This window comes from Lactuca sativa, chromosome 5 (assembly GCF_002870075.4).
Source record: "Lactuca sativa cultivar Salinas chromosome 5, Lsat_Salinas_v11, whole genome shotgun sequence".
NCBI lineage: Eukaryota > Viridiplantae > Streptophyta > Magnoliopsida > Asterales > Asteraceae > Lactuca > Lactuca sativa.
In genome coordinates, this window is record NC_056627.2 from 322443329 (window position 1) to 322468239 (window position 24911).

At 34.6% G+C, this 24911-nt stretch overlaps 4 protein-coding genes across 4 annotated transcripts; all 4 read right to left on the reverse strand.

Annotated features, from left to right (window-relative positions):
- Window positions 1–1489: 1489 nt before the first annotated feature.
- On the reverse strand, window positions 1490–8241 carry LOC111889378 (mannan endo-1,4-beta-mannosidase 4). The gene is made up of 6 exons (XM_052763855.1): window positions 8053–8241; window positions 3120–3245; window positions 2725–2922; window positions 2481–2603; window positions 2098–2300; window positions 1490–1886 (listed from the first exon to the last, which is right to left on the reverse strand). Exons 1-6 carry the CDS (start codon window positions 8239–8241, stop codon window positions 1490–1492), a joined length of 1236 nt encoding a protein of 411 aa, XP_052619815.1.
- A 3208-nt stretch (window positions 8242–11449) lies between these two features.
- LOC128126118 (mannan endo-1,4-beta-mannosidase 4-like) lies at window positions 11450–13388 on the reverse strand. The gene is made up of 5 exons (XM_052763856.1): window positions 13074–13388; window positions 12679–12876; window positions 12441–12563; window positions 12058–12260; window positions 11450–11846 (listed from the first exon to the last, which is right to left on the reverse strand). Exons 1-5 carry the CDS (start codon window positions 13386–13388, stop codon window positions 11450–11452), a joined length of 1236 nt encoding a protein of 411 aa, XP_052619816.1.
- A 3207-nt stretch (window positions 13389–16595) lies between these two features.
- LOC128126119 (mannan endo-1,4-beta-mannosidase 4-like) lies at window positions 16596–18568 on the reverse strand. Its single transcript, XM_052763857.1, has 5 exons — window positions 18254–18568; window positions 17859–18056; window positions 17587–17709; window positions 17204–17406; window positions 16596–16992 (listed from the first exon to the last, which is right to left on the reverse strand). Exons 1-5 carry the CDS (start codon window positions 18566–18568, stop codon window positions 16596–16598), a joined length of 1236 nt encoding a protein of 411 aa, XP_052619817.1.
- Window positions 18569–21774: 3206 nt separating this feature from the next.
- On the reverse strand, window positions 21775–23713 carry LOC128126120 (mannan endo-1,4-beta-mannosidase 4-like). Its single transcript, XM_052763858.1, has 5 exons — window positions 23399–23713; window positions 23004–23201; window positions 22766–22888; window positions 22383–22585; window positions 21775–22171 (listed from the first exon to the last, which is right to left on the reverse strand). The coding sequence occupies exons 1-5, from the start codon at window positions 23711–23713 to the stop codon at window positions 21775–21777; spliced, it is 1236 nt and encodes a 411-aa protein (XP_052619818.1).
- Window positions 23714–24911: the final 1198 nt, after the last annotated feature.

The following is a 24911-nucleotide window of genomic DNA, read 5'->3' on the forward strand; positions in this document are numbered from 1 at the left end:
ATTTTACTTATTATATTGAGATAACAACCTCATAATTGGAAAGGTTTCATGAAAAATCATCATCACAATTCTGAGTTTGCTGACATAAATATTCATATTATAGATTACAATAAAAGTAACATTTCTGCCAAGACCCTAATATATGTGTATTAATAATGATTTATGTATTTGTTTAAAAAAATTGGATTTTAGATTACCAAGAAATAACATTTGCGCCAAGACACCAATATATGTGTTAATTACTCCGTAAGACTATATTTTCTTCACCGGCATACGTAACTTAATCATTTATCTTCTTTATTAGGAGTTTGATGTCAAAAATAACTTAAATAGTTTTGAATTGATCTTCTTTTGTTTGTTAAAACTTAGGTAATATTGTTTAAAATATGAATTAGTATTCTACAAATTATATTGAAATAGGTTTAGTGGCATATTAACAAGATGTTTTTTTTTTGGTTTAAATCACTTGGAAAAAGTCATCCAATAGCTTTGTAGATTCCCCGTGTCTCCTCTCACACACAGACACACACATACACATACACACACACATTTCGGTCGCGTGTCGGTATTAAGTAATGGTTTGTTTAAGTATCACAACTCCCACAAACATAATTTTAATTCAAAATAAAGATCTAAAGGCATAATAATCATTGGTATATCATGACTTATATCCTTTGTCAAGCAATATTAATAGGATAAGTATGCATTTCATTCAGAAAAGTCTAATTATTTTGAGATTTTTTTTGATAAAGTCCTAAATCTTTTTTTTAATAGAATAAACCTGATTGTTTAATATTTTGCCCAAATTAAGGAAAAAGTTTTTTTAATTCGGAAAGACAGATTATATGATTTTCCCAAAATAACGAGACTTTTTTGTTCAAAAAAATAAAGATTTATGAATTTATCAAAAAATAATTTCAAAATAATGAGACTTTTTAGTATAAAACTCGGGAAAATATTTGTTCATTTAAGTATCACCACCCCAAAGGCACAAGTGTAATACAAAATTTAGGTAAAAAATCTTGAGATTTAATGATATATCATGACCTATATCCCTTATCAACTAATATTAATATTCCTCTCGTCGATGATTTGCGATCAAAAAGTGGTTTGAATACATATAAAAGGATTCACATATGTTGACGTGACTTGTGTGTTCGATAGACAAAATATTTATAACATTAAGAAAAGATAGACAAAAGCTAAGAAAACACATAAAAATACCTTACATATATTACCATATTTATTGATAAAAAGGAAATGCATCAATTTTCCCACTTCGTCCAACAATACTGAGTTGAAGTTACCCGCGGTACAACATTACTAATAGGCTGCAACTATTTTGTTTCATGCAAAATGGTTGCTAACTCTATCTTTATTTTCATTTCACTATTTAAAACTTCACATTTTCTAAAGGTAAGTAACGCAGCAGAGAGAAATATCATTTTATCTCGAAAGGGATAATTATTTGTTCAGGAACCCAACATAGTTATTTTTCAACAGCAACGGGAGAGAACTCTAGGTTGGTTGAAGAGTTGAGTGATGAAATTCTTTGAGACTGCTTGGCAATTATTGCAGCAGTGGAGGGGTTTTGGTCCAAGACAACTTGGTACCCATCACCCCAGTTATCCATTCCTTCCGCCATGACTTGCCAAAAAGTTGTACCTGAACACGACCCCCGGTTTCTTGCACTTTCATAGGCCGTGTTGAATATCCCACCAAAGTACTCATCCCTTGCTTCTACGGTGTAACCTGAAGACCAAGAGGACTTGCCAAATTCTGCAATCAGTAAAGGTTTTCTCAAGATGGAATCACAATCCTCAATATGTGCATTAATCCATTTTTCAACAAATTTAGCTCGAGCTTCATCGCTAGCTCCCGGAACCCTAAGTCAAAAATCGAAATACCCACATATGTTATTCAATAAAATTAAATAACATAAAATATTGTTTTAGTTATAAATAAGAAACATGCATTTCATGAAACATTTTTAGGATGCTAACTACGTTCGGGTGTTGGCTAGCGTGACATGCAAAGTATATATACGAACAAAAGCATTGTGATGGAGTTTATATGTCGGTATAGACTCGATCATACCATTGGTCGGGATACAGATGGATTGTAGCAAAATCCACATTGTTGACGCCGTTGTTTGTAATGAAGTCGGTCCCTACTTCATAGCCCGGATTGTTTTGCTTCTTTTCAGGCATTGATTCCCCATAAAACCCTTCAAGTCCGATTTCGAGAAGATGGTTCTTATCAATGGACTTTATTTCAGCTGCCATTTCTACTATCCATTCCTGCACAAAGAAGAGATACCGATGGTTATAGGTTATGCACCATATAGTTTCATAAAAAACCGGTTTCCTCTATGTACTCCTATCATTTGAAAGTAAAAGATTTCCTTCTTTCTAGATAACTGATTCGGGCATTTTCTCATATGAACAACTTAACCGTGAGAAAACAGAGAAAACAAGAACCTGTAGAAATTTCCCTGATAGATCAGACTGGCAGCGGGGTTCGTTCATTAGCTCCCATGCAAAGATGGTGGAATCATCCTTGTAGTCAACCCCGGTGATTGAGTTGCGTCTCGTAAGAATGGTCTGTAGCAAAACAGTATTTGCAACATGTTCAAATTTTCTGACAAAATGCCCATACAGCTGTTGTAGAAAATTTTTGTGATATAATGGAAACATTGTTTCCCAAACATATATATATATATACCTTCAAATGATTCTTATAATATCCTTTAACTACAACGTTAGTAAAGAAATCATCATCACTATTCAAGTATTGTCCTCCATGATCCCTTGCCCACTGAACATATTGTTTTTTACCTCCAAAATCATCCCAGTTATTAACCAAGCTGAGAATCAAGTGAATCCCATACTTTTTCGCTTCTGATATCACAAAATCCAATCCCTGGAATGAAAAGGTGTAGATGGTTATCACAAGTAACATAAAAGAGAGGTGTTAAAGTGTTTGTGATCTTGATTATTACTAACTTTTATTTCAATATGTCCGTGTCGATTTGTCGTATGGTTGATAAGAAATTACTTTTTAACGTTTACAGATCATGTTGAATAAAAAATAGAGGCTAAAATAATAGATAAAGTTACCTTAAACATGTCCTCATTGTAAAAACCGGGAGAGGTTTGCAGGGGTTTGTTGCCACCATCACTAAAAGCCCAAGTCCTAACCAGGTTCATTCCTATCTTGGAAGATTCTTGAAATGCATCTGTGACCTTTGTTAGTCAATGTTGACCATGTAATCTGGAGAATAAAAGGGACGCGTGGGAGTGTTGCCAAGTAAAAGAACGTTGCTGATTTATCTGCTTTCAGTTTTATTTTAGTGTATTTTAAAGTTCAGTTGTTAGCTATTTTGAATGAAACTTTTCCAGCTTTCAATCATTCAATAAACAAGCATTTGGCTACTCTGTCTCCCTTCTTTTCTTCTCGTTTTGATTTGCTAATTTGCCAACAATTGGTATCAGAGCTTCAAGGTTCTGATTAAGGTGTATGCCAAAGTATATCAGATACACTACCATGACAGGATCATCATCATCCAATCCACCCAAAGACAATCCGTTCCCTTTTCAATGCCCAATGCTAACCTCGCAGAATTATAATACCTGGTCAATTAAGATGGAAGCCATCATGGATGCCCATGGATTGTGGGATGCCATTGAGCCACCAACCGGAGTGGAGGTGGACGATAAAAGGAGCAAGCAGGCTCGAGCCTTCATCTTCCAATCAATTCCAGAAGAGATGCTTGCACAGGCTGCCAAGAAGAAGACAGCTAGAGAAGTGTGGGACTCTCTAAAGTCACGGTATGTGGGTGCAGAAAGAGTCCAGAAAGCAAGGCTAAGGGTATTGAAAAGCGAGTTTGAAGGTCTCCAAATGAAGGATACGGAAACCATTGATGATTATGCAGGAAGAATATCAGCCATGATCTCAAAATACAGCAGTGCAGGAGCAACATTAGATGATGAAGAACTGGTGAGAAAATTGTTTGATACGGTCCCTGAAAGGTTCATAAACCTGGTGGCATCGATTGAACAAAGCTCAGACATGGAATCCATGCCATTTGAAGAGGCGATTGGGCATCTAAAGGCATATGAAGATCGACTTCGACTCCGGAAGACAAGCACACAAGCAGATAATGCCTTGTTACTTGCCAAAACGGAAGGCTCTTCTACTCATCGAAGTCCAAGAAAGTCAAACACGACAGGTGGTCGTGGAAGAGGAAGAAATAGTGACAGGGGAGGAAGAGGCAATTCACGTGGTCGCGGTTCGACGCGTGGCAGAGGTGGACGCTGGGGTGGTGGTTCACGACAAGAAGCTGGGAATTTCAACCGGAAGCCTCGTGACAAAAGTCATATACAATGCTTTGAGTGCCAAGAATTTGGCCATTTTGCTTCTGAGTGCAAAGCAAAGAAGCAACAGGAACAAGAGGCGAATTTAGTTGAAGACGAAGATGGACCTGCACTCCTGTTAACCATACATGGGGAAGAAACTACAAGCATGGTTCTTTTAAATGAGGAAAAGGTGTACCCGAACCAACTAAGTGACAGCAATGATAATGATATGTGGTATCTGGATAATGGGGCTAGTAACCACATGACTGGTTCTAAGGCCTTATTTGCAGAGCTTGATGAAAAGGTGACCGGACAGGTACGATTTGGAGATGGTTCTAAGGTTCAAATAAAAGGGAAAGGCACATTACTGTTTGATTGTAAAAGTGGTGATCAGTTCATCATCCCAGATGTCTATTATATTCCAGCTCTACATAGCAATATAATAAGTTTGGGACAGATGACTGAGGAAGGATATGACATAGGAATGAAGAAAGATTTATTAAAGATGTATGACGCAGATGGTTGCTTGATTATGAAGGTCCAAAGGTCAAAGAATAGACTTTATAGAATAAGGCTCACACCTGGGAAACCTATATGCCTAGCTATGAGTATTGATGACGACTCATGGCTATGGCATGCACGTATGGGTCACACAAATTTCAAAACGCTTGGGGAGATGACACGGAAGGGAATGGTAACAGGTATGCCTCGATTATCTCATCCATCACAGGTGTGTGAAGGATGTATGTTGGCTAAACAGGCAAGGATAAGTTTCCCAAAAGTGTCCCAGTGGAGAGCCAAAGAACCACTCCAGTTGCTAGACCTGTGTGGTCCCATTACACCAGCAACAAAGGGAGGCAACCAATATTTCCTACTAATAGTCGATGACTATTCACGATACATGTGGGTGTATATGATTAAAACAAAGGATGAGGCCTTTAATATGTTCCAGAAATTCAAGTCACAAGTGGAGAAAGAAAGCGATTTTAGAATCAAGATGTTAAGGACTGATCGTGGGGGCGAATTCAATTCCAATCAGTTCCTGGAATTTTGTGAACGTACAGGGATAAAACGCCAATTGACGACGCCACACACGCCACAGCAAAACGGCGTTGTGGAACGCCGTAACAGAACGATATTGGAGATGACCAGATCTTTGCTCAAGGCCATGGTGATACCAGACCAGTTGTGGGGTGAGGCGGTGCGACACTCTGTTTATTTGTTGAACAGAACTAGTACAAAGGCCTTGAAAGAGGTAACACCGTACGAAGCATGGAAGGGTTCAAAACCCTCGATTGCACATCTGAAGATTTTTGGGTGTGTGGGATTTGTCAAGAAGCTGCGAGGCCTAACCAAGCTAAGCGATCGAAGTGAATCGATGGTCTACCTGGGAACAGAAGAGGGAACGAAGGGATATAGACTATATAATCCCAGAAATCAAAGAATAGTGGTCGCAAGAGATGTAATCTTTGACGAGGCAAAATGTTGGGTCTGGACTGAAGAAACAAAGGGGGAGCCATTTACCACACCCTATTGGACTAATGTTGAAATAACCCAATCACTGCCAGCCCAACAACATGAACCAGCCCAACAACATGAAGATAGCGTAAATGAAGAACCCTACACGCCACTAACTAATAACTCTCAATTTGAACATGTAACAGGTCATCCAACGAATGAAGATTCGCCATGGTCAAACTCGTCTAGAGTTGACTCACGAACAACTCTCCCAGGTCAGACCTCAGAAGAATACGAAAGAAGCGGGTCAATAGCTTCGTTTGATGATACTCCAGCAAAAGGGTTCTGATCAATTAATGAGATCTACCATAACACATCAAGAATGAATGATGCAGAAGTACAGGAGACGTATGAAAGAAATCAGGAACTGTTGTTAATTGATGATGAACCCACGACATATCAAGAAGCATCGACTGAAAGGGAATGGAAGCAAGCAATGGAGTCTGAGCTGAGGTCAATTGAAAGGAATAACACTTGGACTTTAACCAAGTTGCCATCAAACCGTAAGGCAATAGGGCTAAAGTGGGTGTTCAAGCTAAAAAGAGATGCAGCTGGAAACGTGATCAAACACAAGGCCCGCCTAGTCGCCAAAGGGTATGTCCAAGAAAAAGGTATTGACTTTGAAGAAGCTTTTGCACCAGTTGCACGATTGGAAACTATCAGGCTGATTCTTGCTCTAGCAACAAAAGAAAATTGGCTTGTACATCACTTGGATGTCAAGTCTGCATTTCTACATGGAGACCTTAAGGAAGAGGTATATGTCTCTCAGCCAATCGGATTCTCAGTTAAAGGAAAGGAGAATATGGTATATCGTCTACATAAGGCACTGTATGGATTAAGACAGGCTCCAAGCGCTTGGAATGTAAAGCTGGACCAATCACTCAAAAGGCTGGGATTCACCAGATGTGCACAGGAACAAGCTGTCTATAAGGTACATAAACCCAACCTAGTCCTCATTGTAGGAGTTTATGTGGATTACCTTATAATTACTGGTTCAAGTGAAAAAGGAATCCTAGAGTTCAAGAAAAAAATGCAACAGGTGTTTGATATGAGTGATTTGGGTTTGTTATCTTATTATTTGGGGATAGAAGTGTCTCAAAAGAAAGATGGGATAATGCTCACACAGAAAGGGTATGCAGAAAAAATTTTAAAGGTAGCAGGGATGGAAGATTGCAATAAATCTCTGTATCCAATGGAGGCCAAGCTAAAGCTAACAAAAGATGAATATGGGGAACCTGTAGATGCAACAAATTACAGGAAACTTGTTGGAAGTCTAAGGTATTTAGTCCACACAAGACCCGATTTAAATTACAGCATTGGAGTAGTGAGCAAGTATATGCAATATCCTAAACAAAGCCACTATGCAGCCATAAAACATATCCTCAGATATGTGAAAGGAACAACTGAGTATGGGTTGATTTATCGCAAGGGCGGTGATGGTAAGCTTGTAGGCTATAGTGATAGCAGCTATAACAATGATCGAGAAGATGGGCGAGGAAACACAGGTGTAGCTTACTACTATTCAGGAAATTTGATAACCTGGACATCACAGAAACAACAAACGGTGGCCCTTAGCTCGTGTGATGCTGAGTATATGGCTGCTACTGCAGCTGCATGTCAAGGATTGTGGCTTAGGAACCTGTTTGGTGACTTGGTTGGACAGAAAGCACAAAAGGTGAAGTTGTTTATAGACAATCAATCAGCTATTGCCCTTATTAAGAATCCAGTTTTCCATGGGAGAAGCAAACACATAGATACTAAATACCACTTCACCCGGATGTGTGTTGAAAAGGAACAGATTGAGGTGGAACATGTAAGTGGAGACCAACAAAAGGCTGATGTATTAACAAAAGCAATGCCAAGGATAAAATTTGCAGAAATGAGGGCACTCATTGGTGTTGCAGACTTGGAGAAGAAAGTCAACATTAAGGGGGAGAAATGTTAGTCAATGTTGACCGTGTAATCTGGAGAATAAAAGGGACGCGTGGGAGTGTTACCAAGTAAAAGAACGTTGCTGATTTATCTGCTTTCAGTTTTATTTTAGTGTATTTTAAAGTTCAGTTGTTAGCTATTTTGAATGAAACTTTTCCAGCTTTCAATCATTCAATAAACAAGCATTTGGCTACTCTGTCTCCCTTCTTTTCTTCTCGTTTTGATTTGCTAATTTGCCAACAACCTTCACCCTTGTAGATGGATCAGAAGCCATACACATTAACCAGTAGGCGTTAAAGCCATTAAAATACAACAGCTTTCCATTAACCATGAAATGATGTGTCCTTGTCTCCACAAAACTATCGTTAATGGTTGACGGGTGGCATTTACCCTTGCAATCTCCTTTTAGAACTGCAGTTCCTTTTCCTGGCATGGTTAAAAAATCGCTAATCTTTAATAGTGGATATATGAAATAGGAAAGTTAGTAACCAATGTTTAGAGTAATGGATGGAAAGTAGTGTGTTTTCTCTTGTCCGCTTAGCTCGTCGGGAATTTATATCGCATGTCTTGTTACCAATCTAGTTGGAAGTGGGGACATCATCATATTTATTATGTAACTTAACGATACATATGCATCATCATTCATAAGGAATAACAAGCGACTTTGCGATGCCCATGCACGGTGCCATACTTTTGGTTGTAAGACACACAAACATTTGTTACTCCAAATGAAAAAGCAAAAGGAAAAATGATACTGCTATTTCAAATACTGTTGCAGGTATGTTATGTTTGGATACTAGATCCTTGTGCATAATATGCCATTAAAAGATTAGCTTTTAGTCGAGTTCCAAACATAAAAAATATGTTGACCAAGCGAATTGTATTTAGAGATTCGAAGATGGTACTAGATTCTTTTCAAATACTATAATATTTTGTTACTCCATACATTAGAGACCACATGTGCTTGAAAAATAAATATATAAAAATAAAAAACAAAAAGCCCAAAATAAACGCACAAGTGGTTGCTTGTGCATGAAAAACTAGGTACATTTTGATTATTTATTTATTTATTTCTCCACTCCTCCAAACCATTTTGTTGTTTTTTCGGGTTCCTTTTTTCATACGTTGAAATCTAGCATGTGACTTTCTTACGTTTACACATCACCATTCATGGGACATTTGGTTTCCTTATTTGACTTTTTTAACGTCATATAGCAAATATATATATATTAAATTTTATGTTCAGTTTTCCTGTTGATAGTTTTTATCACGTGTATTCTCCAAATGGAATTTGTATCAAAGTAGATGTTATGTATGTTGCACACATCACTTTTGCATGTGAATTTATATTGATGATCATGTAGTTAATGTAATAACAAGTGGTTGAGTAGCATGACATATAGCAAGTGGATGTATTGTAATCTAAACATAACTCGCTTTGCTTGTGTACGAGGTGTTCTCTGTTATAATAAAACAACGGATGTTTGGGGTTCCAAAACCTATCATAATAGGCAATGTAACTGCTTAGAAGGAAATTCGATGGATCTTAAACCAATACTTTTAGAAGACTAGCGAGGAAACACTCCCTTATCATTTTTTATGTGTTCGTGCATCGATACTAAGTAGTGTATGATTACTCATTAATTAAAGTTTATTTAGACTACACTTGTACACTTTACATATATTATAAATCTTTGGTGATAAATGCTAGATGTTTATAAAAATGACCCTCACCTTATATTAATTAATTTAATCGATATTATTGTTAATTATAAAGAAAATTATGAAAATTATAAATATAAAATTAAACAAACAATTGTTAGGTTTAAGACTGCATGCCTAAGATAAACATTGCACCAGAATGTCTACCCAATATTGATAAAGTATATTTGAAAGGTATGACTAAAAAGTTTACAGTCGCTTGAGGGCCTAAGGCTTACAATGCACCAAAATTTATTCCCAATATTGATAAAGGATATTTCAAAGGTACGACTAAACCTTAAGTTTATAGTTGCTGATATAACCTTGCGATCGAAAATAAAGCAGGAATTTTTGAACTCCAATTAATTTGAGTTCCCTATTATATAATCTTGTAGACAAATGAGAAATAATCAGTTTAGTTCTTCTACGAGCCCAGTTGTATTAATCAATGATTTTACTTATTATATTGAGATAACAACCTCATAATTGGAAAGGTTTCATGAAAAATCATCATCACAATTCTGAGTTTGCTGACATAAATATTCATATTATAGATTACAATAAAAGTAACATTTCTGCCAAGACCCTGATATATGTGTATTAATAATGATTTATGTATTTGTTTAAAAAAATTGGATTTTAGATTACCAAAAAATAACATTTGCGCCAAGACACCAATATATGTGTTAATTACTCCTTAAGACTATATTTTCTTCACCAGCATACGTAACTTAATCATTTATCTTCTTTATTAGGAGTTTGATGTCAAAAATAACTTAAATAGTTTTGAATTGATCTTCTTTTGTTTGTTAAAACTTAGGTAATATTGTTTAAAATATGAATTAGTATTCTACAAATTATATTGAAATAGGTTTAGTGGCATATTAACAAGATGTTTTTTTTTTGGTTTAAATCACTTAGAAAAAGTCATCCAATAGCTTTGTAGATTCCCCCTGTCTCCTCTCACACACAGACACACACATACACATACACACACACATTTCGGTCGCGTGTCGGTATTGAGTAATGGTTTGTTTAAGTATCACAACTCCCACAAACATAATTTTAATTCAAAATAAAGATCTAAAGGCATAATAATCATTGGTATATCATGACTTATATCCTTTGTCAAGCAATATTAATAGGATAAGTATGCATTTCATGCAGAAAAGTCTAATTATTTTGAGATTTTTTTTGATAAAGTCCTAAATCTTTTTTTTAATAAAATAAACCTGATTGTTTAATATTTTGCCCAAATTAAGGAAAAAGTTTTTTTAATTGGGAAAGACAGATTATATGATTTTCCCAAAATAACGAGACTTTTTTGTTCAAAAAAATAAAGATTTATGAATTTATCAAAAAATAATTCCAAAATAATGAGACTTTTTAGTATAAAACTCGGGAAAATATTTGTTCATTTAAGTATCACCACCCCAAAGGCACAAGTGTAATACAAAATTTAGGTCAAAAATCTTGAGATTTAATGATATATCATGACCTATATCCCTTATCAACTAATATTAATATTCCTCTCGTCGATGATTTGCGATCAAAAAGTGGTTTGAATACATATAAAAGGATTCACATATGTTGACGTGACTTGTGTGTTCGATAGACAAAATATTTATAACATTAAGAAAAGATAGACAAAAGCTAAGAAAACACATAAAAATACCTTACATATATTACCATATTTATTGATAAAAAGGAAATGCATCAATTTTCCCACTTCGTCCAACAATACTGAGTTGAAGTTACCCGCGGTACAACATTACTAATAGGCTGCAACTATTTTGTTTCATGCAAAATGGTTGCTAACTCTATCTTTATTTTCATTTCACTATTTAAAACTTCACATTTTCTAAAGGCAAGTAACGCAGCAGAGAGAAATATCATTTTATCTCGAAAGGGATAATTATTTGTTCAGGAACCCAACATAGTTATTTTTCAACAGCAACGGGAGAGAACTCTAGGTTGGTTGAAGAGTTGAGTGATGAAATTCTTTGAGACTGCTTGGCAATTATTGCAGCAGTGGAGGGGTTTTGGTCCAAGACAACTTGGTACCCATCACCCCAGTTATCCATTCCTTCCGCCATGACTTGCCAAAAAGTTGTACCTGAACACGACCCCCGGTTTCTTGCACTTTCATAGGCCGTGTTGAATATCCCACCAAAGTACTCATCCCTTGCTTCTACGGTGTAACCTGAAGACCAAGAGGACTTGCCAAATTCTGCAATCAGTAAAGGTTTTCTCAAGATGGAATCACAATCCTCAATATGTGCATTAATCCATTTTTCAACAAATTTAGCTCGAGCTTCATCGCTAGCTCCCGGAACCCTAAGTCAAAAATCGAAATACCCACATATGTTATTCAATAAAATTAAATAACATAAAATATTGTTTTAGTTATAAATAAGAAACATGCATTTCATGAAACATTTTTAGGATGCTAACTACGTTCGGGTGTTGGCTAGCGTGACATGCAAAGTATATATACGAACAAAAGCATTGTGATGGAGTTTATATGTCGGTATAGACTCGATCATACCATTGGTCGGGATACAGATGGATTGTAGCAAAATCCACATTGTTGACGCCGTTGTTTGTAATGAAGTCGGTCCCTACTTCATAGCCCGGATTGTTTTGCTTCTTTTCAGGCATTGATTCCCCATAAAACCCTTCAAGTCCGATTTCGAGAAGATGGTTCTTATCAATGGACTTTATTTCAGCTGCCATTTCTACTATCCATTCCTGCACAAAGAAGAGATACCGATGGTTATAGGTTATGCACCATATAGTTTCATAAAAAACCGGTTTCCTCTATGTACTCCTATCATTTGAAAGTAAAAGATTTCCTTCTTTCTAGATAACTGATTCGGGCATTTTCTCATATGAACAACTTAACCGTGAGAAAACAGAGAAAACAAGAACCTGTAGAAATTTCCCTGATAGATCAGACTGGCAGCGGGGTTCGTTCATTAGCTCCCATGCAAAGATGGTGGAATCATCCTTGTAGTCAACCCCGGTGATTGAGTTGCGTCTCGTAAGAATGGTCTGTAGCAAAACAGTATTTGCAACATGTTCAAATTTTCTGACAAAATGCCCATACAGCTGTTGTAGAAAATTTTTGTGATATAATGGAAACATTGTTTCCCAAACATATATATACCTTCAAATGATTCTTATAATATCCTTTAACTACAACGTTAGTAAAGAAATCATCATCACTATTCAAGTATTGTCCTCCATGATCCCTTGCCCACTGAACATATTGTTTTTTACCTCCAAAATCATCCCAGTTATTAACCAAGCTGAGAATCAAGTGAATCCCATACTTTTTCGCTTCTGATATCACAAAATCCAATCCCTGGAATGAAAAGGTGTAGATGGTTATCACAAGTAACATAAAACAGAGGTGTTAAAGTGTTTGTGATCTTGATTATTACTAACTTTTATTTCAATATGTCCGTGTCGATTTGTCGTATGGTTGATAAGAAATTACTTTTTAACGTTTACAGATCATGTTGAATAAAAAATAGAGGCTAAAATAATAGATAAAGTTACCTTAAACATGTCCTCATCGTAAAAACCGGGAGAGGTTTGCAGGGGTTTGTTGCCACCATCACTAAAAGCCCAAGTCCTAACCAGGTTCATTCCTATCTTGGAAGATTCTTGAAATGCATCTGTGACCTTCACCCTTGTAGATGGATCAGAAGCCATACACATTAACCAGTAGGCGTTAAAGCCATTAAAATACAACGGCTTTCCATTAACCAAGAAATGATGTGTCCTTGTCTCCACAAAACTATCGTTAATGGTTGACGGGTGGCATTTACCCTTGCAATCTCCTTTTAGAACTGCATTTCCTTTTCCTGGCATGGTTAAAAAATCGCTAATCTTTAATAGTGGATATATGAAATAGGAAAGTTAGTAACCAATGTTTAGAGTAATGGATGGAAAGTAGTGTGTTTTCTCTTGTCCGCTTAGCTCGTCGGGAATTTATATCGCATGTCTTGTTACCAATCTAGTTGGAAGTGGGGACATCATCATATTTATTATATAACTTAACGATACATATGCATCATCATTCATAAGGAATGACAAGCGACTTTGCGATGCCCATGCACGGTGCCATACCTTTGGTTGTAAGACACACAAACATTTGTTACTCCAAATGAAAAAGCAAAAGGAAAAATGATACTGCTTTTTCAAATACTGTTGCAGGTATGTTATGTTTGGATACTAGATCCTTGTGCATAATATGCCATTAAAAGATTAGCTTTTAGTCGAGTTCCAAACATAAAAAAATATGTTGACCAAACGAATTGTATTTAGAGATTCGAAGATGGTACTAGATTCTTTTCAAATACTATAATATTTTGTTACTCCATACATTAGAGACCACATGTGCTTGAAAAATAAATATATAAAAATAAAAAACAAAAAGCCCAAAATAAACGCACAAGTGGTTGCTTGTGCATGAAAAACTAGGTACATTTTGATTATTTATTTATTTATTTCTCCACTCCTCCAAACCATTTTGTTGTTTTTTCGGGTTCCTTTTTTCATACGTTGAAATCTAGCATGTGACTTTCTTACGTTTACGCATCACCATTCATGGGACATTTGGTTTCCTTATTTGACTTTTTTAACGTCATATAGCAAATATATATATATTAAATTTTATGTTCAGTTTTCCTGTTGATAGTTTTTATCACGTGTATTCTCCAAATGGAATTTGTATCAAAGTAGATGTTATGTATGTTGCACACATCACTTTTGCATGTGAATTTATATTGATGATCATGTAGTTAATGTAATAACAAGTGGTTGAGTAGCATGACATATAGCAAGTGGATGTATTGTAATCTAAACATAACTCGCTTTGCTTGTGTACGAGGTGTTCTCTGTTATAATAAAACAACGGATGTTTGGGGTTCCAAAACCTATCATAATATGCAATGTAACTGCTTAGAAGGAAATTCGATAGATCTTAAACCAATACTTTTAGAAGACTAGCGAGGAAACACTCCCTTATCATTTATGTGTTCGTGCATCGATACTAAGTAGAGTATGATTACTCATTAATTAAAGTTTATTGAGACTACACTTGTACACATTACATATATTATAAATCTTTGGTGATAAATGCTAGATGTTTATAAAAATGACCCTCACCTTATATTAATTAATTTAATCGATATTAATGTTAATTATAAAGAAAATTATGAAAATTATAAATATAAAATTAAACAAACAATTGTTAGGTTTAAGACTGCATGCCTAAGATAAACATTGCACCAAAATGTCTACCCAATATTGATAAAGTATATTTCAAAGGTATGACTAAAAATTTACAGTCGCTTGAGGGCCTAAGGCTTACAATGCACCAAAATTTATTCCCAATATTGATAAAGGATATTTCAAAGGTACGACTAAACCTTAAGTTTATAGTTGCTGATATAACCTTGCGATCGAAAATAAAGCAGGAATTTTTGAACTCCAATTAATTTGAGTTCCCTATTATATAATCTTATAGACAAATGAGAAATAATCAGTTTAGTTCTTCTACGAGCCCAGTTGTATTAATCAATGATTTTACTTATTATATTGAGATAACAACCTCATAATTGGAAAGGTTTCATGAAAAATCATCATCACAATTCTGAGTTTGCTGACATAAATATTCATATTATAGATTACAATAAAAGTAACATTTCTGCCAAGACCCTGATATATGTGTATTAATAATGATTTATGTATTTGTTTAAAAAAATTGGATTTTAGATTACCAAAAAATAACATTTGCGCCAAGACACCAATATATGTGTTAATTACTCCTTAAGACTATATTTTCTTCACCAGCATACGTAACTTAATCATTTATCTTCTTTATTAGGAGTTTGATGTCAAAAATAACTTAAATAGTTTTAAATTGATCTTCTTTTGTTTGTTAAAACTTAGGTAATATTGTTTAAAATATGAATTAGTATTCTACAAATTATATTGAAATAGGTTTAGTGGCATATTAACAAGATGTTTTTTTTTTTGGTTTAAATCACTTGGAAAAAGTCATCCAATAGCTTTGTAGATTCCCCCCTGTCTCCTCTCACACACAGACACACACATACACATACACACACACATTTCGGTCGCGTGTCGGTATTAAGTAATGGTTTGTTTAAGTATCACAACTCCCACAAACATAATTTTAATTCAAAATAAAGATCTAAAGGCATAATAATCATTGGTATATCATGACTTATATCCTTTGTCAAGCAATATTAATAAGATAAGTATGCATTTCATGCAGAAAAGTCTAATTATTTTGAGATTTTTTTTGATAAAGTCCTAAATCTTTTTTTTAATAGAATAAACCAGATTGTTTAATATTTTGCCCAAATTAAGGAAAAAGTTTTTTTAATTGGGAAAGACAAATTATATGATTTTCCCAAAATAACGAGACTTTTTTGTTCAAAAAAATAAAGATTTATGAATTTATCAAAAAATAATTCCAAAATAATGAGACTTTTTAGTATAAAACTCGGGAAAATATTTGTTCATTTAAGTATCACCACCCCAAAGGCACAAGTGTAATACAAAATTTAGGTCAAAAATCTTGAGATTTAATGATATATCATGACCTATATCCCTTATCAACTAATATTAATATTCCTCTCGTCGATGATTTGCGATCAAAAAGTGGTTTGAATACATATAAAAGGATTCACATATGTTGACGTGACTTGTGTGTTCGATAGACAAAATATTTATAACATTAAGAAAAGATAGACAAAAGCTAAGAAAACACATAAAAATACCTTACATATATTACCATATTTATTGATAAAAAGGAAATGCATCAATTTTCCCACTTCGTCCAACAATACTGAGTTGAAGTTACCCGCGGTACAACATTACTAATAGGCTGCAACTATTTTGTTTCATGCAAAATGGTTGCTACCTCTATCTTTATTTTCATTTCACTATTTAAAACTTCACATTTTCTAAAGGTAAGTAACGCAGCAGAGAGAAATATCATTTTATCTCGAAAGGGATAATTATTTGTTCAGGAACCCAACATAGTTATTTTTCAACAGCAACGGGAGAGAACTCTAGGTTGGTTGAAGAGTTGAGTGATGAAATTCTTTGAGACTGCTTGGCAATTATTGCAGCAGTGGAGGGGTTTTGGTCCAAGACAACTTGGTACCCATCACCCCAGTTATCCATTCCTTCCGCCATGACTTGCCAAAAAGTTGTACCTGAACACGACCCCCGGTTTCTTGCACTTTCATAGGCCGTGTTGAATATCCCACCAAAGTACTCATCCCTTGCTTCTACGGTGTAACCTGAAGACCAAGAGGACTTGCCAAATTCTGCAATCAGTAAAGGTTTTCTCAAGATGGAATCACAATCCTCAATATGTGCATTAATCCATTTTTCAACAAATTTAGCTCGAGCTTCATCGCTAGCTCCCGGAACCCTAAGTCAAAAATCGAAATACCCACATATGTTATTCAATAAAATTAAATAACATAAAATATTGTTTTAGTTATAAATAAGAAACATGCATTTCATGAAACATTTTTAGGATGCTAACTACGTTCGGGTGTTGGCTAGCGTGACATGCAAAGTATATATACGAACAAAAGCATTGTGATGGAGTTTATATGTCGGTATAGACTCGATCATACCATTGGTCGGGATACAGATGGATTGTAGCAAAATCCACATTGTTGACGCCGTTGTTTGTAATGAAGTCGGTCCCTACTTCATAGCCCGGATTGTTTTGCTTCTTTTCAGGCATTGATTCCCCATAAAACCCTTCAAGTCCGATTTCGAGAAGATGGTTCTTATCAATGGACTTATTTTCAGCTGCCATTTCTACTATCCATTCCTGCACAAAGAAGAGATACCGATGGTTATAGGTTATGCACCATATAGTTTCATAAAAAACCGGTTTCCTCTATGTACTCCTATCATTTGAAAGTAAAAGATTTCCTTCTTTCTAGATAACTGATTCGGGCATTTTCTCATATGAACAACTTAACCGTGAGAAAACAGAGAAAACAAGAACCTGTAGAAATTTCCCTGATAGATCAGACTGGCAGCGGGGTTCGTTCATTAGCTCCCATGCAAAGATGGTGGAATCATCCTTGTAGTCAACCCCGGTGATTGAGTTGCGTCTCGTAAGAATGGTCTGTAGCAAAACAGTATTTGCAACATGTTCAAATTTTCTGACAAAATGCCCATACAGCTGTTGTAGAAAATTTTTGTGATATAATGGAAACATTGTTTCCCAAACATATATATATATATATATATATATATATATATATATATATATACCTTCAAATGATTCTTATAATATCCTTTAACTACAACGTTAGTAAAGAAATCATCATCACTATTCAAGTATTGTCCTCCATGATCCCTTGCCCACTGAACATATTGTTTTTTACCTCCAAAATCATCCCAGTTATTAACCAAGCTGAGAATCAAGTGAATCCCATACTTTTTCGCTTCTGATATCACAAAATCCAATCCCTGGAATGAAAAGGTGTAGATGGTTATCACAAGTAACATAAAACAGAGGTGTTAAAGTGTTTGTGATCTTGATTATTACTAACTTTTATTTCAATATGTCCGTGTCGATTTGTCGTATGGTTGATAAGAAATTACTTTTTAACGTTTACAGATCATGTTGAATAAAAAATAGAGGCTAAAATAATAGATAAAGTTACCTTAAACATGTCCTCATTGTAAAAACCGGGAGAGGTTTGCAGGGGTTTGTTGCCACCATCACTAAAAGCCCAAGTCCTAACCAGGTTCATTCCTATCTTGGAAGATTCTTGAAATGCATCTGTGACCTTCACCCTTGTAGATGGATCAGAAGCCATACACATTAACCAGTAGGCGTTAAAGCCATTAAAATACAACGGCTTTCCATTAACCATGAAATGATGTGTCCTTGTCTCCACAAAACTATCGTTAATGGTTGACGGGTGGCATTTACCCTTGCAATCTCCTTTTAGAACTGCATTTCCTTTTCCTGGCATGGTTAAAAAATCGCTAATCTTTAATAGTGGATATATGAAATAGGAAAGTTAGTAACCAATGTTTAGAGTAATGGATGGAAAGTAGTGTGTTTTCTCTTGTCCGCTTAGCTCGTCGGGAATTTATATCGCATGTCTTGTTACCAATCTAGTTGGAAGTGGGGACATCATCATATTTATTATATAACTTAACGATACATATGCATCATCATTCATAAGGGATGACAAGCGACTTTGCGATGCCCATGCACGGTGCCATACCTTTGGTTGTAAGACACACAAACATTTGTTACTCCAAATGAAAAAGCAAAAGGAAAAATGATACTGCTTTTTCAAATACTGTTGCAGGTATGTTATGTTTGGATACTAGATCCTTGTGCATAATATGCCATTAAAAGATTAGCTTTTAGTCGAGTTCCAAACATAAAAAAATATGTTGACCAAACGAATTGTATTTAGAGATTCGAAGATGGTACTAGATTCTTTTCAAATACTATAATATTTTGTTACTCCATACATTAGAGAGCACATGTGCTTGAAAAATAAATATATAAAAATAAAAAACAAAAAGCCCAAAATAAACGCACAAGTGGTTGCTTGTGCATGAAAAACTAGGTACATTTTGATTATTTATTTATTTATTTCTCCATTCCTCCAAACCATTTTGTTGTTTTTTCGGGTTCCTTTTTTCATACGTTGAAATCTAGCATGTGACTTTCTTACGTTTACGCATCACCATTCATGGGACATTTGGTTTCCTTATTTGACTTTTTTAACGTCATATAGCAAATATATATATATTAAATTTTATGTTCAGTTTTCCTGTTGATAGTTTTTATCACGTGTATTCTCCAAATGGAATTTGTATCAAAGTAGATGTTATGTATGTTGCACACATCACTTTTGCATGTGAATTTATATTGATGATCATGTAGTTAATGTAATAACAAGTGGTTGAGTAGCATGACATATAGCAAGTGGATGTATTGTAATCTAAACATAACTCGCTTTGCTTGTGTACGAGGTGTTCTCTGTTATAATAAAACAACGGATGTTTGGGGTTCCAAAACCTATCATAATAGGCAATGTAACTGCTTAGAAGGAAATTCGATGGATCTTAAACCAATACTTTTAGAAGACTAGCGAGGAAACACTCCCTTATCATTTTTTATGTGTTCGTGCATCGATACTAAGTAGTGTGTGATTACTCATTAATTAAAGTTTATTGAGACTACACTTGTACACATTACATATATTATAAATCTTTGGTGATAAATGCTAGATGTTTATAAAAATGACCCTCACCTTATATTAATTAATTTAATCGATATTATTGTTAATTATAAAGAAAATTATGAAAATTATAAATATAAAATTAAACAAACAATTGTTAGGTTTAAGACTGCATGCCTAAGATAAACATTGCACCAGAATGTCTACCCAATATTGATAAAGTATATTTGAAAGGTATGACTAAAAAGTTTACAGTCGCTTGAGGGCCTAAGGCTTACAATGCACCAAAATTTATTCCCAATATTGATAAAGGATATTTCAAAGGTACGACTAAACCTTAAGTTTATAGTTGCTGATATAACCTTGCGATCGAAAATAAAGCAGGAATTTTTGAACTCCAATTAATTTGAGTTCCCTATTATATAATCTTGTAGACAAATGAGAAATAATCAGTTTAGTTCTTCTACGAGCCCAGTTGTATTAATCAATGATTTTACTTATTATATTGAGATAACAACCTCATAATTGGAAAGGTTTCATGAAAAATCATCATCACAATTCTGAGTTTGCTGACATAAATATTCATATTATAGATTACAATAAAAGTAACATTTCTGCCAAGACCCTAATATATGTGTATTAATAATGATTTATGTATTTGTTTAAAAAAATTGGATTTTAGATTACCAAGAAATAACATTTGTGCCAAGACACCAATATATGTGTTAATTACTCCTTAAGACTATATTTTCTTCACCGGCATACGTAACTTAATCATTTATCTTCTTTATTAGGAGTTTGATGTCAAAAATAACTTAAATAGTTTTGAATTGATCTTCTTTTGTTTGTTAAAACTTAGGTAATATTGTTTAAAATATGAATTAGTATTCTACAAATTATATTGAAATAGGTTTAGTGGCATATTAACAAGATGTTTTTTTTTTTTTGGTTTAAATCACTTGGAAAAAGTCATCCAATAGCTTTGTAGATTCCCCCCTGTCTCCTCTCACACACAGACACACACATACACATACACACACACATTTCGGTCGGTATTAAGTAATGGTTTGTTTAAGTATCACAACTCCCACAAACATAATTTTAATTCAAAATAAAGATCTAAAGGCATAATAATCATTGGTATATCATGACTTATATCCTTTGTCAAGCAATATTAATAGGATAAGTATGCATTTCATGCAGAAAAGTCTAATTATTTTGAGATTTTTTTTGATAAAGTCCTAAATCTTTTTTTTAATAGAATAAACCTGATTGTTTAATATTTTGCCCAAATTAAGGAAAAAGTTTTTTTAATTGGGAAAGACAGATTATATGATTTTCCCAAAATAACGAGACTTTTTTGTTCAAAAAAATAAAGATTTATGAATTTATCAAAAAAAAATTCCAAAATAATGAGACTTTTTAGTATAAAACTCGGGAAAATATTTGTTCATTTAAGTATCACCACCCCAAAGGCACAAGTGTAATACAAAATTTAGGTAAAAAATCTTGAGATTTAATGATATATCATGACCTATATCCCTTATCAACTAATATTAATATTCCTCTCGTCGATGATTTGCGATCAAAAAGTGGTTTGAATACATATAAAAGGATTCACATATGTTGACGTGACTTGTGTGTTCGATAGACAAAATATTTATAACATTAAGAAAAGATAGACAAAAGCTAAGAAAACACATAAAAATACCTTACATATATTACCATATTTATTGATAAAAAGGAAATGCATCAATTTTCCCACTTCGTCCAACAATACTGAGTTGAAGTTACCCGCGGTACAACATTACTAATAGGCTGCAACTATTTTGTTTCATGCAAAATGGTTGCTAACTCTATCTTTATTTTCATTTCACTATTTAAAACTTCACATTTTCTAAAGGTAAGTAACGCAGCAGAGAGAAATATCATTTTATCTCGAAAGGGATAATTATTTGTTCAGGAACCCAACATAGTTATTTTTCAACAGCAACGGGAGAGAACTCTAGGTTGGTTGAAGAGTTGAGTGATGAAATTCTTTGAGACTGCTTGGCAATTATTGCAGCAGTGGAGGGGTTTTGGTCCAAGACAACTTGGTACCCATCACCCCAGTTATCCATTCCTTCCGCCATGACTTGCCAAAAAGTTGTACCTGAACACGACCCCCGGTTTCTTGCACTTTCATAGGCCGTGTTGAATATCCCACCAAAGTACTCATCCCTTGCTTCTACGGTGTAACCTGAAGACCAAGAGGACTTGCCAAATTCTGCAATCAGTAAAGGTTTTCTCAAGATGGAATCACAATCCTCAATATGTGCATTAATCCATTTTTCAACAAATTTAGCTCGAGCTTCATCGCTAGCTCCCGGAACCCTAAGTCAAAAATCGAAATACCCACATATGTTATTCAATAAAATTAAATAACATAAAATATTGTTTTAGTTATAAATAAGAAACATGCATTTCATGAAACATTTTTAGGATGCTAACTACGTTCGGGTGTTGGCTAGCGTGACATGCAAAGTATATATACGAACAAAAGCATTGTGATGGAGTTTATATGTCGGTATAGACTCGATCATACCATTGGTCGGGATACAGATGGATTGTAGCAAAATCCACATTGTTGACGCCGTTGTTTGTAATGAAGTCGGTCCCTACTTCATAGCCCGGATTGTTTTGCTTCTTTTCAGGCATTGATTCCCCATAAAACCCTTCAAGTCCGATTTCGAGAAGATGGTTCTTATCAATGGACTTTATTTCAGCTGCCATTTCTACTATCCATTCCTGCACAAAGAAGAGATACCGATGGTTATAGGTTATGCACCATATAGTTTCATAAAAAACCGGTTTCCTCTATGTACTCCTATCATTTGAAAGTAAAAGATTTCCTTCTTTCTAGATAACTGATTCGGGCATTTTCTCATATGAACAACTTAACCGTGAGAAAACAGAGAAAACAAGAACCTGTAGAAATTTCCCTGATAGATCAGACTGGCAGCGGGGTTCGTTCATTAGCTCCCATGCAAAGATGGTGGAATCATCCTTGTAGTCAACCCCGGTGATTGAGTTGCGTCTCGTAAGAATGGTCTGTAGCAAAACAGTATTTGCAACATGTTCAAATTTTCTGACAAAATGCGCATACAGCTGTTGTAGAAAATTTTTGTGATATAATGGAAACATTGTTTCCCAAACATATATATACCTTCAAATGATTCTTATAATATCCTTTAACTACAACGTTAGTAAAGAAATCATCATCACTATTCAAGTATTGTCCTCCATGATCCCTTGCCCACTGAACATATTGTTTTTTACCTCCAAAATCATCCCAGTTATTAACCAAGCTGAGAATCAAGTGAATCCCATACTTTTTCGCTTCTGATATCACAAAATCCAATCCCTGGAATGAAAAGGTGTAGATGGTTATCACAAGTAACATAAAACAGAGGTGTTAAAGTGTTTGTGATCTTGATTATTACTAACTTTTATTTCAATATGTCCGTGTCGATTTGTCGTATGGTTGATAAGAAATTACTTTTTAACGTTTACAGATCATGTTGAATAAAAAATAGAGGCTAAAATAATAGATAAAGTTACCTTAAACATGTCCTCATCGTAAAAACCGGGAGAGGTTTGCAGGGGTTTGTTGCCACCATCACTAAAAGCCCAAGTCCTAACCAGGTTCATTCCTATCTTGGAAGATTCTTGAAATGCATCTGTGACCTTCACCCTTGTAGATGGATCAGAAGCCATACACATTAACCAGTAGGCGTTAAAGCCATTAAAATACAACGGCTTTCCATTAACCAAGAAATGATGTGTCCTTGTCTCCACAAAACTATCGTTAATGGTTGACGGGTGGCATTTACCCTTGCAATCTCCTTTTAGAACTGCATTTCCTTTTCCTGGCATGGTTAAAAAATCGCTAATCTTTAATAGTGGATATATGAAATAGGAAAGTTAGTAACCAATGTTTAGAGTAATGGATGGAAAGTAGTGTGTTTTCTCTTGTCCGCTTAGCTCGTCGGGAATTTATATCGCATGTCTTGTTACCAATCTAGTTGGAAGTGGGGACATCATCATATTTATTATATAACTTAACGATACATATGCATCATCATTCATAAGGAATGACAAGCGACTTTGCGATGCCCATGCACGGTGCCATACTTTTGGTTGTAAGACACACAAACATTTGTTACTCCAAATGAAAAAGCAAAAGGAAAAATGATACTGCTTTTTCAAATACTGTTGCAGGTATGTTATGTTTGGATACTAGATCCTTGTGCATAATATGCCATTAAAAGATTAGCTTTTAGTCGAGTTCCAAACATAAAAAATATGTTGACCAAACGAATTGTATTTAGAGATTCGAAGATGGTACTAGATTCTTTTCAAATACTATAATATTTTGTTACTCCATACATTAGAGACCACATGTGCTTGAAAAATAAATATATAAAAATAAAAAACAAAAAGCCCAAAATAAACGCACAAGTGGTTGCTTGTGCATGAAAAACTAGGTACATTTTGATTATTTATTTATTTATTTCTCCACTCCTCCAAACCATTTTGTTGTTTTTTCGGGTTCCTTTTTTCATACGTTGAAATCTAGCATGTGACTTTCTTACGTTTACGCATCACCATTCATGGGACATTTGGTTTCCTTATTTGACTTTTTTAACGTCATATAGCAAATATATATATTAAATTTTATGTTCAGTTTTCCTGTTGATAGTTTTTATCACGTGTATTCTCCAAATGGAATTTGTATCAAAGTAGATGTTATGTATGTTGCACACATCACTTTTGCATGTGAATTTATATTGATGATCATGTAGTTAATGTAATAACAAGTGGTTGAGTAGCATGACATATAGCAAGTGGATGTATTGTAATCTAAACATAACTCGCTTTGCTTGTGTACGAGGTGTTCTCTGTTATAATAAAACAACGGATGTTTGGGGTTCCAAAACCTATCATAATAGGCAATGTAACTGCTTAGAAGGAAATTCGATGGATCTTAAACCAATACTTTTAGAAGACTAGCGAGGAAACACTCCCTTATCATTTTTTATGTGTTCGTGCATCGATACTAAGTAGTGTGTGA